We start from the raw sequence: 16,417 nt of genomic DNA on the forward strand, positions 1-16,417 counted from the left end.
ATGTTGTGGTATAATACAGGAAACCTTAGAAAGGACCGTTTTAAGCACAATGGCTAGAAATTATAGTTGTGACCTTCAGAGGGAAGAGCACCACCTGTTGCTTGCCATTTTGAAGTCACTAGATAGCATTTATTCGTCACAATAGTGGGTTTTTGCAGCTGGATGTAACCACATTGGGATAAAAGGGGCGGGGCCACAGGAGCGCAAAGTGTCATGGAGTTGTTAATGCTAAACGCTAGCTTGTTAATGTTGTAAAACTGTTACTCTAATGCCGTGTGCCTCAACTTGACTCAGCCTTTTTGCATTTCCATTACGAAAAAGGACCTTGAATCTAGTACCCGGTTCTAGTTTTTTGGTATCACCTCCGCCGAGGTTCCAAGCGATGCTAAACCGTGACGTATAACACTACAGACCACTGATTGGTCAGACAGTTTTCTCTGTGACCCACCGTTTTACAAAAAACAGATGCAGAAGTGGACAGTAAATATAGCGGTACATTAATCCACATGACGACAGCCCAAAACTACACCATGGTCGGTCGAGGAGATTCAGTCTTTGGTGGCTGACGTAAAAATTCAGACGAGACAACACGCAACGAGTGAGCAGACAACACGGAAATAACGCGCCGCATCACTATGACATCCAGGTACTGTAAAGTCAGTAGTATCCTGTAATGGAGACGGTCTCCAGGAATACCGAGTCGAGTCGAGCTGATTCCATGTAGTGGAAATGCGGCATTACACATTAACTTTCTGTCATGAAGAAAATAATGTTTTATTCAATAAACAGAAGTGATAGTCCAACTTGGACTGTCATACACATTTCTCAAAAACTATACCCCTAGGTAACACTTAAAGACGTACCACCAGAGTAGTTGTTCCAGGGTCAAAATATTTCAAGAGTTATACTTTTTTTTTGAGAGAGAATTTCAATGCAGGCCTTTTTAAAGCAGCATCTAGTGGCTGTCCATGGTATTACACAAAACAAACTTATGCATTGGCTTTTTTTTGGAGCTGAGGTCTGCACTTCTTGGCTTCAACAGTTCTTTATGCTACCTCCAAGCATGTTGAGTATGAAAGATTTATGTGGTAAATCTGTGTTGGGCTCAGAGCTGGTTATTTGTCCATTTCTAAACGACTTTCTCGGTTGTCTGCATTCCTAGACAGACTGATTTCTATGTTGAGGACTTTGTTGTTGTTGTTTTTTTTTTGTACCAAAATCCTTCTGCTTCTCTACAGTGAACATAAAAATGTACAAACTTCTAGTCATTAGCTTAGAAATAGAGTCTGCCAATGTCAAAAAACAGCAAGTTCCTGGTCTCTAGCACACATTTTACAGCTTGTGCTATTCTTCCATACTGAAATATTAAGACGCTGCTGTTTTAAAGCCTAACATGGCGACTGTAAACAGATCTATGTTTGGTCCATGGAGTTCTTAAGGTTCATGCTCCCTCTGAAAATGTCATTTAGAAAGCTAGAAGAGATGAAGGAACTCTAAATTGAGCGTAGCATAGCAAAAATTGTCGGGATTCGCTAGCATGGCTAATGACTAGCCTCCAAATATTGTATTCAATCCAAAATCCATTTGTCCCTGTCTGTTGTAGAACTTTTTTTTAAAATTATTATACTAGTTTGACTCCTTTTACTTTCACTGTGTGTAGAAGCAACTGTGGGAAACTTGTATTGTTGCCATGGCATCCCCTTAAACTCCCTAATATGGCAAAAAACAACCTTGAGTAAACTTCTGCTTTTAAACAATGCTGAATGACTGCCAATTAAAGTAATTTTAAGTCGTTGGAAGGCATTTAGCATGAAATATCAGCACAGGAAATATTGACTTAATACTGACTGGAAGAAAAAAAAGTTAATTGGCAGCAATTGGAAATAATGATGACAATGGAATTCCTCTCAAATTTAAGCCAGGTCTTTTCCTCAGTCGATTAAAGGCCTTGGAAACGATCCGGATGTACATTATGTAGATCATCAGACCAAACGCGGAAAGGTAATTCCTCTTAACTCCGTTGAACAGACACAACCACCCACTTACTAGACAGAGAAGAGTTTCATGAAATATTTAACAACGGGGTTGCAGTGATTCTCACAGACGGCAGATGATTTGGCTCGCAGGTGAAATCAAAGCGGCGAAAGAAAAGGCAGCGTTGATGCAACAGCTTCACCTGTACCATGAGACATCCAGTCAGATAGAAGAGGACAGAGAGAACAAGATATCCCACCTTGTTTGTGTTCTCTCTCTCCTCCCTATTTTGAGATCAGCTTTCAATGTCAGCGAGAAAAAAACACAAGCGAGAGGAACCAAGAAAAAGGAAGGAGTAGATAGAAATAAGAGGAGGGAGGCTGAGAGCAACGAAAAACCCCACCAATGAGCGACTTAGAACCCAGAAATATTTGATTTGATACAACTTCAACAAGAAAATAATTTTGTTTACATGAAGATTGCAGCTGGATGCAATAACTTACCCCTGTCACACATGAATTATTAATAAACTAGTGGTATTTTTGACATAAAACATATTCAATCAGATTACTTCAATATCTTATTTCTTGAACACCCAGCTATTCATCATAGTGGATTCCATGCATTAACATTTAAATATGCAGTGGTGGTGGTATAAACACATCCATAAAGCTCTTTCCATAAAGAGAATAGATCGCTTATTTAACAATCCGTTTTTGTCTTCTGTAGTGGGCAAGAGTTTCACTGCTTTATTTGAAAGGAGAAGAAGGAAAAAAAAAAAAAGGTCATTTCATAGAAAATATAAGAATAATACTTTGAAAATAACTGTTGCTTTATGCTGTTTCCAATTCAAGCTATGAATTATGAAAGAGCTGCAGCATCTTAAACCGGCCACAATGAACATTTGAAAGATGAGCAGTACCACAGTGCTTCAGTTTCAGCTTCACAGTTTGTCATGTCTTTTATGTACCGGGACCCCACATGGAGTACCGACCCCAAGGTTGAACAACACTGGTTTAGTTGCATAGAAAAAAGATAAAATATATTTAAGAAATATGGAGTGAGTAACTAGATTGTGTGTGAAAACTAACCCATGTCCTTTTAGAAATGGATGTAGGCAAGCAGTTTATCTCTATTTCATTCATGGGACAGAAGATGCATAAAAAGAAAATCTGCATTTAAGTGACTAAACATGACAAAAAATAAAATAAAATACAGCAACAAGGATGCAGTAGGTGTGTGAGTGACTTTAGGCCACAGGTGTCAAACATATGGCTCCGGGGGCCAAATCTGACCCGCCAAAGGGTTCAGTCCGGCCCCTGGGATGAATTTGTGAAATGTAAAAATTACGCTGAAGATATTAACAATCAAGGATGTTAAAATCATTTTAGGTTATTTCAGTCTAAAGTGGATCAGACTAGTCAAATACTACCATAATAACCTAGAAATAATGAAAACTGTAAATTTGTCTCTTTGATTTAGTGTAAAAAAAAAAGTAAAATTACACAAAAATGTTTACATTTACAGACTAGCCTTTTACAAAAAATGTGAATATGTGAACTATCTTAAGAGAAATATGTGGAATTTTAATAATCTTCTCCCTGTTATTTAATGTTTTGTGTATTTGTCGATGCACTGTGATTTTTAAGTTGTAATTCACATGTGTAAATGATAAAATAAGGCATAATATTGTTAACATTGCATTTATTTTACTAAAGAATTTTCAGGTTGTTCACATTTGTTCATGTTATGGTCAAGTACAGTTCATAGATGTAAACATTTTCATTACGGAATTTACTTATTTCACTCAAAAGTTCTTATTATTACTATTATTTCTATTATTTTACTGGTCTGGCCCCCTTTATATCATATCAGGCTGTATGTGGCCCCTGAACTAAAACGAGTTTGACACCCTTGCTTTCGGCCGAGCTGCTTTTATACAGTCTGATGGCAGTTGGAACAAAGGAGCATCTGAAACACTCAGTCCTGCACCTGGGTGGGATAATCCACTGAAAAATTAGCAGTACCTAAGTATGTAGCTGTTGTTCCTCATGGCTTGTTTTTGCCTCGTATACAGTGTAACGTGAAGATGCTTCTACACACAGTGAGGACATAGACACACCCCGTTTAGAGTAAGTTAATGTAAATAAACGACCAAGACAAAACACACTCCAGCGCCAACATAATGTAAGATCTCAGGAACGATGAACAGGAAAGAGAAAGGAGACGAGGGAAGCTGAGTGCACAGAGAAAGCCGAGCCAGAAAAGGGAAGAGGGAGATCAGCCTCAGCCAGAATCAATTTCCCAGACCCCGAGTTCATTTCATCAATCAGCACACAGATAGAAGCACACACCACGGTTGGCTTGGACCGGGGCCAAGCACACACTAATGTCCACCTCTCCCTTCCTTCCTTCTGCATTAGTATAAATGGCCTGTGCGTCGCAGCTTTTCACGCCCAGTCATCATCCTTGTTCCAAGTGGAACATTCCAACAGAGAGTCAAGTTAACGATTAGCATTTCCTCGGGTACCAAGGAAGTACAGTGTCGTTTTTGCTGCTGGGTTGCTTTTTTTTTTTTTTTTTTTTTTTCCCTCAGCACAGGAAAAGTAGCTAAAAAATGGTTAGGAGTTTGTAGCGGCAGAGTGAGCCGGTACATTTGACAGATGGAGTGGCAGTGTGCTAATAGCAGTAAAATAGCAGCGAGTCGCCATCGCATCTCGCCGACTCAACTGCACAGACTATGATGATGGTGATGCTTGGTTGCTTCTCTCACTGAGGCTGGAAATGATGCTGTTCTCACACTGATCTCATACAAATTTGCACATTTCCGAAATGCAAATAAGCCCGTCTTTGTGTGGCACAGGATGGAAGCGAGAATCCTCATATAGACTGCATAGATTAAATGCACATATAGAACAAACAGCTACTTTCGATGCATCTTGCATGGTTATAGCCTCGTGTAATAGCCCTGTAGGTGCATATTTAAACTCGAAGCTGTTAGTTATTTAACCAAAATCTTAATGCACTCACCTGCCCTAACATAACCAAGGTTTTTATGTGTGATATAAAAGTTTATTTATATCGCACATTTCATGCCAGGTGGAAGCACAATGGGAGGTTTAAAGTTGCAGCCAAAATGTGGATAGTGTAGGATATAAAGATAAGTACATAAAGCTAACAATGTAAATTAAAAAAGTGGTAGTAAAATGAAATGCAAACCAGCAACTGAGCATATGACTAAAACGAATTTAATCTGTTAATAGAAAGAATTAAACAGGATGGAATAAAATAGTAATAACAAAGACAAACACTAGACTAATGACGATACAAAGAAATGGAGGTTAAAAGTTTGAAAAGTTAAAAAAAAAAGAAGGAATTGAAGAATACTGAGAGTGAAGCGTACACACATTCCTGTGGTATCTGTCACTGTTTGGACTGTTACAGTATATGCCAGAGTTCACCTGGTCCTCAGTCACATAAAAAGGCTTTTTAGATGTGTGTGTCGCTCCTGTATCAAGCGAAAACCTATCCATTAACCTTCCAGGTATCACAAAGTGCTTTTAATACCTTTTTTAGTGTCAGCTTTGATGTCTTTTTCCGTTAAACTGCAGTTTGGTCGGCAGAACAGGGAAGGATTTATTTAAGAGCTGCGTACGAGTCAGGATAAAGCAACTTTATTGTACGAATTTTTGTTAAGTTCTAACAAACCACGAAAAGGATCTTTCAAAGAAGGATTGCGTTTTTATCCTGAATCGCAGGCCTTTTGACCCCATTATAAAAATGTTTGATTTGATACTTCACAGACAAAATGACTCTGTTTACTTGAAGACTGGGCTGGATGCAATGACTTCAAAACCACCATCAGAGTTTTTGTAAAGGGCTGACTATATTGATGCTTAAAGTTTGAATATATAAGATTTGTTTGCGCTTACATAAAGTTTGTATTGGAGCTTTGACTCTGAGACAGTCGTTTGTTGACATCAGACGATTCATTTCTAATCTAAGACTAATTCAGTGTTGTTACATAGAAGAGGTATAGAAGAAATCTGGAGTGAGCTAAAGGTTTTATATGTGAAATTGACTCAAGTGCTTTTTAGAAATCAGCAAAAAGGTTGTATCATGGATGTAGGTAACCAATAGAAAGACACAAAATTAAATTTGTTTTTACATGACAGCAAATTGACCACAATATGAATGAAAAGGAGCAGAAAGAAGAGCAATCTTATGTTTTCTACCCACTATCTAGCATATAGAGTGTATCACCGCTAGTTATTTTTTGTCTATGTGCATGCCTGGAAGCAGAATTACATAAAAAATAATAATAAAAATACATACTTGATGGATGGATGTAGCTTTGAGAGGGAAAAACACTTGTGGTCACTATGATTTGCATGGATTTTGAAGAAATTTGATGGAGGGATGTCATGAGTAAAACTCCCTCAAATTTTAATCACGATCTGAGTCCACGCCCCCTTGATGCTGATTGGTCTACAGTGTTTACGCAGATTGCGGCTTGATCCCTGGAAACCACGGAGAAAAGTTTTGGTCGTTCAGGACTGCATAAAACAATGGTCAAAAAGTTTCATCGGCGTTGCTAGCATAAAGACTGCAGCACTAATGTATCTGTCGTTAGCCTCATAGCATAATTTCCTAAGTCATGTGATATCTGCTGAACTTCACTCTCTGAAACTGCTGCTTCATTTTGCATCATTGACTATGACCTGAAAAAATATAACTATGATGCTATGAGGCTAATGCTATGTAGAAATGTGGGAACATAGACAAACTCCTTTATAGAGAAGCTAACGTAGACAAAACAGCCCCAACTTCATGTACGATTTCAGAAACACTTGAAAATCACATATATTCAATCCTTAAAGCTGCGTATGGCTTTGGTCACCAATTTTTCGTCAAATTAAACCTGAGTCATAGTAGAATCTCTTCCCTGAACAATTTCAAAGTGTACTCCACCATAAACAATCCACTTGCATTTTTGGAAATTTGTCACGAAGTGCATTGTGGGAAGTGGAGCTCCAAGCAGCTGCAGTAGCAAGGGGCGATGAAGCCGTTTCTGTGTTTGTTGCCGCTGCGACCATAATGCGGCTGCGTGGAGCTCTGCTTCCCACAATGCATGTTGCGGCAAATTTCCGAAAATGCCTGAGTGACCTACCGGCTGTGTTTGTAAACAAATGGTTTGTTTATGGTAATCACAGTGTGTAATCAGGGAAAGATTTACGGATGTGTGATACTTAGGCTATGACTCTGGTTTTACAGATTTGATGAAAAATTGGTGACGAAAGACATAAACAGCTTTAATGTGAAGAGAAATGGCTGTCTTAAAATAAATAAATAAATAAATAAATAAATTAATTAAATAAGGTGGGGAGGTTTTATGAATCGGCGAAAACTTACTTAGGGGGTCAAATGAGTGGCCATTTTTGTCAAAAAAAAGTTGTAAGAAATGCATAGAACTGTGTTGAAATAATGCTAATACATTTGTGCACAGACTACTGATATTATTTAACAGTGGAAGCTATATTTTCAGAAATATTGGATTTTGAATAGCACGTGTATGTGAAAACTTTTGCTGGTGGACGGACGTGACATTACCCATGATGATCTGGTCAGTACCAGTACTTTATTAGTAATAAACTTATATACTTACTATTGCTAATTCTCCTCTTATTTATAAATGTTAGTATTGTGGATCTAAAACAATACCAGCTGACACAAAAACACAAAATGTGGCAGTGGACGGATGTGACATGGTTGTTACAGATCCCATCATACTGATGCTCAGCAGCCATGTCACCGTTTACACTAATGATCCCTGTGCAAAAACTAGGATCAGAATTATTTATTGTGTAGTTTATCATCATACTAAAGAGTAAATAACAATATAGAATTGTTATTTCTTTATAAAAATGCTTATTATTAGAAAACTGTTGATTTAAAAAGTGACATGTGACATTCTTAATGTATGTATTGGCGTAACATAAGCAGGATGAATCAGCACCATACTCCATATTGCAACCTGTAAAAATAAAACGTGATATGTAGGATAGAATCTTGTAAGAAAAATCGGGGAATCTAAAAGAATAGAATATTTGTTTTTCAGGTAAATTCAGTTCAAATATAACTTGGCCATTTGTGACATGAAAATATAGCATTAATTGTGATGAAATTGGATATTTTTGACCTGAAAACAAAGTTCATATGACCATCAACATGTTGCAACAGAACTGAAATCCTGTAAATTTGCAGAACTTGCATTTACCAACACAGAGTTCCTTTGGGGATTCACTTATACGGATTTCTTATGCACAAAGACATAAATAAGACCTCTAAGCAAATTTTAGCCGGTATGCATGTTAGCATGCTAATGTTAGCATGTAGCTGTTGTTCCCCATACTCTAATATTTAGCAACACAGTGATTTGTTAATGCACCCAGTTCCAAATCCAGATGATGCAACATTGTGGAATATCAGCTGTACTGCTCTGTCAGTCCTGAAAGGCCACCTAAAAAACCGGACTTTTACTCTAGTATGAATTTCTGATCCATATTGTGTACCTCGCCCTTGTTTTATTCACTCCTGCTTATCCATTATCCATTGCGTATTCCCTTCGCATCATGTTTTTGACCTCGGGCTTTGCAGTAGTTATTCTTTGGCGTTGTTCTTTCATAAGGTTCTTCTGCATGTGAAAAAGCCAGACTGCCTCCTCTGCAAGTCCATCAATCCTCTCCCAGAAGAACTATTATTTCAGTGTTTTAAGAAGTGGTGGAAAAATCTGGCTGCGGTGAACAAAGAAAAAAGATGTCAGCGCCTGAAGAAAAAGCTCCTTAATTGAGAGCGAATCAACCTCTGCCTCCAGCTGAATGTCAAAAGGTGTGATTGGAGATTGGCTGCAGATAATAAATAATTACATCAAAGTTGCTGCGCATGTGTGGATTAACCGCACGTGCAGGCGCGTACAGTTTGTGCGAGCGCAGTCGGTTGGCAGGTGCAGAGGTGTGTGTTCGCTGTTGCGTCAGCCCGTGCGTGTGTGGTTGCGGCGGAGTGTGGGCGCCTTAATGTGTGCAGGTTATGCTCTGAATGAGGAAAAGCCAGCTGGTGCTATTTGGAATTCTCAACCAGCTTCAGTGGCTTGAATGTAATCAGTTCTTAGTTTTCTGTTTCTACTACACTGATTCAAAATAAACATACAACTTAACATGAATTAATTGGAGGGCTCATTACACTTTGTGACTTTAAAAGCTGTCCCAGTTTTTTTTTTTTTTTTTTGATCCGGAATTCACTTGATACTCGAGAGCACATGATTTCTCTTTACCGCCTTTGGCTTTATCCTCACGCTGTTTTGGAGTCATTCTAACACTCTTATTCCCTTTCATAATCCATTGATCAAAAAGAGACTCCAACCGCAGTCAAATGATTTTTTTTTTTTTTTTTTTTTTTTTTTTACAGGAAGTTCTGTGATGTGACACCCTCGTATTCAACATACAGTAAATCACAGGAGTCGTCTTCGGGGTGTCAGAGCTCTAAGTGCAAATGAATTATAGATGAAGGTGCCACTATTCTGTGTTTTTGCACTGAAACCAATAAATTATAGTCAGTACATCAGGTTGGCGATTACATTTTACATGTGTAATCCAGCTATTCCTATGTAATCCCCATCTTCTTCACTAGCCTTCAGGATACTAACAGAGAAAACAAGAGAATATCCATATTTTGATAGAAAAAAAAGGCTTTAAAACTAGATAAAAGAGTATTTGGTCCTGTATTATTGATTATGTTTACAAAATATCCAAGTCTTTGCCTTTATTCAGAATAAGGCAATATTTTTAATAAACTGTTTACAAGGCGACTGAAAGTGAACATATCAGCTACTATTGATAATGTTCTGACTTTTCATTTATCATGTCAAAAGATGGAAAAGTGTCTGGACTCCTTTTGTGCAATTTTTTAAGTCAAGTAGGAATTTGGTTACAGATTTGCTCAACCCTGTAATTACAATTGCAGTAATCAAAAATCTACTCATATCTAAGTCTGTAGTAATGTTTATAAGTAGGTGTATCTCTCCTTCCAACCGAAAACTTTCCGCTTCCATCTGTACCCAAGTCTGTAAATCTGTTGGCTAATTGGTTTGTGTACAACAGGCAAAGAGTTGTTGTAAAATTAAGTAAAAGCCCAAATTGAGATGGAAGAATTGGACTGTATACGTGCCCAAAGAATGTTCCTAAAAACAAAACGATATTAGCATAAACCATACATCTTAATTGGAACATTCTCTGTTTGTAATAAGGCTTTAGTCTGAGTAAAGCTTTATTTCCTCCAATAATAGTGGGACTCAAAAAGACAAAAACAACTCTTTAAGAGGCTGCTACTGGTATTCAGCAAACCAAAGGTGCTCCTGGAGAGGACATGAACAACTGGAAATAGACAAAAATCCAGGCAATCACTTGGTTAGATTAGTTAGAAAATTTGAAAAGCCTTTATTTCGTGAGGGCCTGTAGATCGATTCATAGGAGCTGGAGTAAAAATAAATAAATAAATAAAAAAACCGCCAATGTGTGTTGACATGAGCCTTCTTCTGTGGGACTCAGTTACAGTCTTGGCCTCTAAAGATAATATATTTGCTTTGAGTTTCACGTGAACAAATAAATAATAAAATAAGTAAAATATATACGGTACATATATTGATAAACGTCTGGTACTTGTCATGGAATGTGTTGCCAGTTAAGGACAATGTTCACTCCTACAACTTACATTCAACAATATAACGCAGCTGTTTTCAACACTTTCTACATCACTCATGTAAAGTGTTATTATCTCGACCACTGCTGTTTTATGTCTTCTTCAGTGACACTATCCTTTGTAGAAACTTACTAGTACAACAGGAAGATGACTTTTAGACTGAAATGCTCGAGGACTTTCATTCTGCAGTAGTTTTTGGTTCGGTTTGTTTATTTGTTTGTTTGTTAACACTCTAGCAGCAAAACTGTTGCTTGAATTCATACCAAATTGGGTTTACAGATTGCCAGTGACCCAGAATAGATTGATTACATTTTGGGAAAAATAGGTAAAAGTTCCAGTTTTTAATTAATTTTTTTTTATTTTTATTTTTTCTCCTATTTACTTGTAATGGGTGAAAATTAAAATGTCTGTAGCTGCAAAACTATTTGTTGAATTCATACCAAATTGGGTTTATAGATTGCCATCAACCCAGAATAAATGTGATTACATTTTGGGAAAAGTAGGTCAAAGTTAAAATTTTTAATGAATTTTTAAAATATTTTTTCTTCTCCCATTTGCTTATAGTGGGCGAAATTTCACATGTCTATAAAAGCATTAATTTTGTTTCGATTTACTTCAAACTTGACACATATATAGAGACAATTGATATGATGACATCAGCACAAGCATAGACATGATGACATCAGCTGGATTGATGCCAAAATAAACTACATACAGTACGTGCAAGGGTTTGTTGTGACTGGCACCACTTGTTCAGATAGTGGTGCATTTGTAGGAACACGCATAGCCGTACATTAAACATTGCAAATATGAAAAGATCAGAATGAGGTTTTGGACTAAATACAACCATTTCTACTAACTGAACAGAGGAAATTGGAAATTAAGGCAACAAATAAAGGCCTGGTACCTTCAGCAGCTGAGAGGAATAAAGTAGTCGAACACTGTTTGAGGGGATATTGTGTGCTATTTTTAAGAATGTCAGTATACAGGGTGGGGAAGCAAAATTTACAATGCATATTTAGTTGTTTTTTCTCAGCAGGCACTACGCCAATTGTTTTGAAACCAAACATATATTGATGTCATAATCATACCTAACACTATTATCCATACCTTTTCAGAAACTTTTGCCCATATGAGTAATCAGGAAAGCAAACGTCAAAGAGTGTGTGATTTGCTGAATGCACTCGTCACACCAAAGGAGATTTCAAAAATAGTTGGAGTGTCCATAAAGACTGTTTATAATGTAAAGAAGAGAATGACTATGAGCAAAACTATTACGAGAAAGTCTGGAAGTGGAGGAAGCAACAAAAAAATGTACCAAAGCTTTTATTAAAGCTCTCAAAATCTCCAAAATCCTAAAGGATCCAACCAAATCCATGAGAAAAATGGCAATTGAACTTGAGGTAGACAACAAGACCGTTAGAAATGCAGTAAAATATGATTTGAAGATTTAAATTCTCATGACTTTCAATAAACTAATTGGTCATACACTGTCTTTCAATCCCTGCCTCAAAATATTGTAAATTTTGCTTCCCCACCCTGTAAACATACTGATACTCTTACTGATGATAATTCCAGATAATAAAATGCCCCAAAATGTGCAAAAACAATCAGTATTAGAGCTATCATGGCAGGGTTCCACCTCTAGACTGCAGCCTTCTAATCTACAGTCAGCCTCTGGGAAAAGCAGGGGTCATCAGTTAAGTGATGTTCAGCAGAGTCCACTGGTAATTGTACCTCCATTAGTTCTGCAAGGATACTAATAACCTTCTCCTACAACTCGAACCCACTGGACACTCCCCTAGAACAGAAAAGGATGTTGGTCAGGTACTCTAATTCATATGTAATTCTCAAAGTTCATTATGTTTTGTCATTCAAATGTAATACATGCTGATGATTTTAGCTCCTTCAAAGCATCAACTAATATCATCCCAAATTATTGCTGATGCATCAGGAATGAAAGCTTCCTGTTCTGAACCGTCATTCCTGATGTGGACGTGTTTCTAAGAGTTGAATTTACTGTAGATACGACATATCCTCGTGGCTTCGGAGAACTAGGAATCCAACTTGGCCTTTTAAACCTGACCTTCAGGGAACACCGAAGGCTTTACAAACGCTAAGGTGAAGGCGCCACAATTCTTCACAATCTAAAATAATTACTATGGAGCGTGAAATTGCTTCTAAAATTAGAAATGCAGGAAATGTCTGAAAATGAGGCCTTTGACCACCTGCTGTAGTGTATTAGCTCAGGCTATGTTTTTTTTTTTTTTTTTTTTCCTTCTAGGGGCAGCTGGTTGGTCTTTGAAACCACGGTGCAGGGAATGGATTGCTTCACTTGACCAATTAGTATTCCATTCATAAATCTTGCCATTGGCATTTTTAAATCTTTAATGGCTCTTAATTTTTCATCTTGTCTTGAGAATGTTCTCATTTCTTCCTTGCTTACTTGCTTCAGCATTGTTGTGGAGAGATTAAGAAAGACGTAATAGCCAGACGCTGCAATTAATATGCAGACTAGAGTGGTTGTAGATAGTTGCTACCAGCAAATACCAATTACATGTATTGGTTAGGACTTGAAAGTATCATTGCTTTGTTTTGTTTTTTTTCCGTGGTTTTGTGTATTGGGATTGTCTGTATGGTAGAACATTTATCACACCAATTAAAGACTCTGGCCTGAAGTCATGTACGAATTGGCCTCTAGTCTTGTAATCCTTGGCTCTGATTCATTTACATGATTAATTCATCCTGTAGATAAAAAGAACCAACAACAAAAGCAAACTAACAATGCATTCAGTGTCATTACACATTCAGGTGTTGTCACTGCTGGTACACAATTCATGTCCAAATGCATAACTTAGAGATGAATTGGGAAAAGTGTCATGAAATTGCTCAGTAGAAGGAGGGAATGTTTTTATGGAAATAGAAGAAAAAAAATAAAAATAGGCTGGAAAAAGCTTCATGCTTTTTTCCGCTGCACAATCCCACCGGATCGTCTGAATTGTTGTTCTCTTTTTTCCAGCCCTGAATGCTCTTTGATCATTCGTTCACTCATTCCATTTACCAAATAACCATGTCAAACGACCGCGGTCCCAAACCAGCTTAACTTCTTTTCACTAAATCGATCATTTGGACTCCCTAGGCTATGGTGGAGACGGTCAACAATCTGCTGCAGCCCCAGGCCCAGGTGGCGTGGAGGGAGCTGAGCACCGGCGAGCAGCTGAGGGCCGCCACCATGCTACTGGACACAGTGGAACAGGGCGCCTTCGTCCTGGCCGACAACCTGCTCAAGACCGACATCGTACAAGAAAACACAGACAACATCCGTGAGTAGAACGCACTTATTATAACTGTGTATTTTCACATGCGGAGGTGAACATTTTTACCTGTTGTGTTTAATTTGTCTTTATCGACTTGAATAAACCAGTCTGGACACACTTAACCCCTAGGAATTGGCACATTTCTGTTATTAATTCCACCAAAAACAAAAATAATTTAGAAATAATTTATATTTCAGTTTACATTGCTGTTTTGTGAAGACGTCTGTTTTATCTGTGGTGAGTTATGAGATTCACAGAGCCTCTGGTCGATCCCTGAATGCAGCATGTACTCCTTTCTCTGAATCTATATTGGTTAAAGTTTTCTATGTGATTTATTCATTATTCATTGTTGTTTCGTGTCACTTTTACATTTCTTGAGAGTGAAGTAAAAAAAAACAAAAAAACAACCATTTTACTCCAAAACATTAGTATTTTTTATTTTTATTTTAGGCATTGTATATCTATTTATTCATTTATTTTTTATATATTACACGACTTTTGTGAACAAAGCATATAGCTAAATCAATGTGTAATCTCCAAATTTTCACATAGTAAAGGTGTATGTTTTGCAAATTATTTCACTTTTTTTCTTTTTAAATCAGAATTGTAATTTTTCAGCTTCAGAGCTCACCATTTTCAAGGTCTTGCGTCAGTGTTTTCCAGACACACTTAACAAACACATTAGTCCTTATACAGTCGCGGAAAAAATGATTAGACCATCAAAAGTCATCAAAAATTAGTTATGCAATCAATTACTAACTCCTGTGTTTATCATGTGACTAAAACAGACTGAAAAGAAAACATGGAATGTCTAAAAGCACTGTTTTTGTCAGTACAATTCTATAGCTATTGATGTAAGAACTGAAGTGATTTTAGTTATTGTCAAGAAAAACATGGAAAATGGAGCAGCTCTGAAATTAAACTATTATGAGCTATTTTTGTTGTTCTCATTACATTTGTCCAAACAAATGTACCTTTAGTTGTACCAGGCATTAAATGAACGAGAAATGGAAGAAAACAAGGGGTGGTCTAATAATTTTTTCGGTGATTGTATGTATATATATATATATATATATATATATATATATATATATATATATATATATATATATATATATATGTATGTATATATATATATATATAGTCGCGAGATTTCATTAGCGCAAAACACTTGATAAATTCTACCTTCATTAAAGAAAAAATAAAGGTTGAATACTCCTGACATTAAAATGAGCAGATTTTCAATGTTTTCTTCTGCTTGAGGAGACACTTACCTTTCATATCATGTGCATTTCTGACTATTTCAAGTCTTTTTTCCGAGGATTTGAGCGCATTTGTCATTGAGCTGCAGGTTTTCTACTCAGCTTGAAGCCTCAGTCTGATCAATTATGACACTTTGAGAATTAAAGGCTAAAGAGATGACCGTTTGTGTTCTTTTTCGGTTCTATTTTCCAACCGGAGCTTCTTTCACGCGTCTTAAATGTTCCATCTACCACTGGTACCGACCGTTCTGCGGGGGTTGCAAAGTTCACCATGCAACTATTGATCCGATGTGCTCTCATATTGACGGCAGAGCTCTGGAGGCCGAGGAACAAGTGTGAAGGTCACTGGATTAATGCTTTCTCACTCGCAGGAGGTTAAGTTTAGCGGGACTCCTTATACTTGGTACCAGTCAGCTGTGAATTGACAATTATCTTAAATGATTGTGTTTGTTTTCGTATCAATTATTAGCCGGAATTAACCACTAGTCGTGCAGATCAGGGATCAGGGCTCATTATTCAGTGTATAAATAGAGAATGAGCACAGATAATGGAAAATACTGCCATCGACATTCTCCCTAGTGGTGCTCTTCAAAATTAGACACATCAATTATTAAAATTAAGAATGTATTAGTTTACATTGAGCGCAAAACAAGATTGAAAATGAACTTTTTAAGCTCCTAGGGTGAGGGGAATTACAGAGGAGGAAAAAAAAATAACATTATGATGTATTGGCCTCTCCTTTGAACGGATAGTGTTTTTTTTTTTTTTTTTTAAGATTCTGCTGCCATGGCAACCTAAAAATATAGGTCTACTGACTTAAAAGGAAGCAAGCGAAAGGAGAATTAATAAAATGGATTTTATTGTATCTGGCACACAATTCATCTGGGTATTAAGGAGATTCTGGGCTCGTTTGGAAGGGGGAATGAGACGATGCCTGCGCAACTGGAGTGAGATTTTATTGCTCATAGTGGTAGTCTGGTTAATTATGTGCTGGTGACATGTTTACTAGGCCTTATCTCTCTGTTTGCTCGGCTTATTTTTTGCAGCCAGTTGGCTTTGTCGGCTCCTGCAATCCCTCATGCCATGCAGGGCAGTTAAATGAGGACAAGG

The 16,417-nt window shown here is 37.3% G+C and overlaps 1 protein-coding gene across 20 annotated transcripts in view; it reads left to right on the plus strand.

Moving 5' to 3' along the window:
• LOC115438263 (adhesion G protein-coupled receptor L3) overlaps positions 1 to 16,417 on the plus strand; it is a 547,718-nt gene that overhangs the window by 413,853 nt on the left and 117,448 nt on the right. For all 20 annotated transcript variants that reach the window (XM_030161717.1, XM_030161720.1, XM_030161723.1 and 17 more), the window contains one exon: positions 13,868 to 14,051. In XM_030161717.1, the coding sequence (XP_030017577.1) occupies positions 13,868 to 14,051 (184 nt within the window). The remainder of the gene's footprint in view (positions 1 to 13,867; positions 14,052 to 16,417) is intronic.

Source organism: Sphaeramia orbicularis, chromosome 18 (genome assembly GCF_902148855.1).
Source record: "Sphaeramia orbicularis chromosome 18, fSphaOr1.1, whole genome shotgun sequence".
Taxonomy (NCBI): Eukaryota; Metazoa; Chordata; class Actinopteri; order Kurtiformes; family Apogonidae; genus Sphaeramia; species Sphaeramia orbicularis.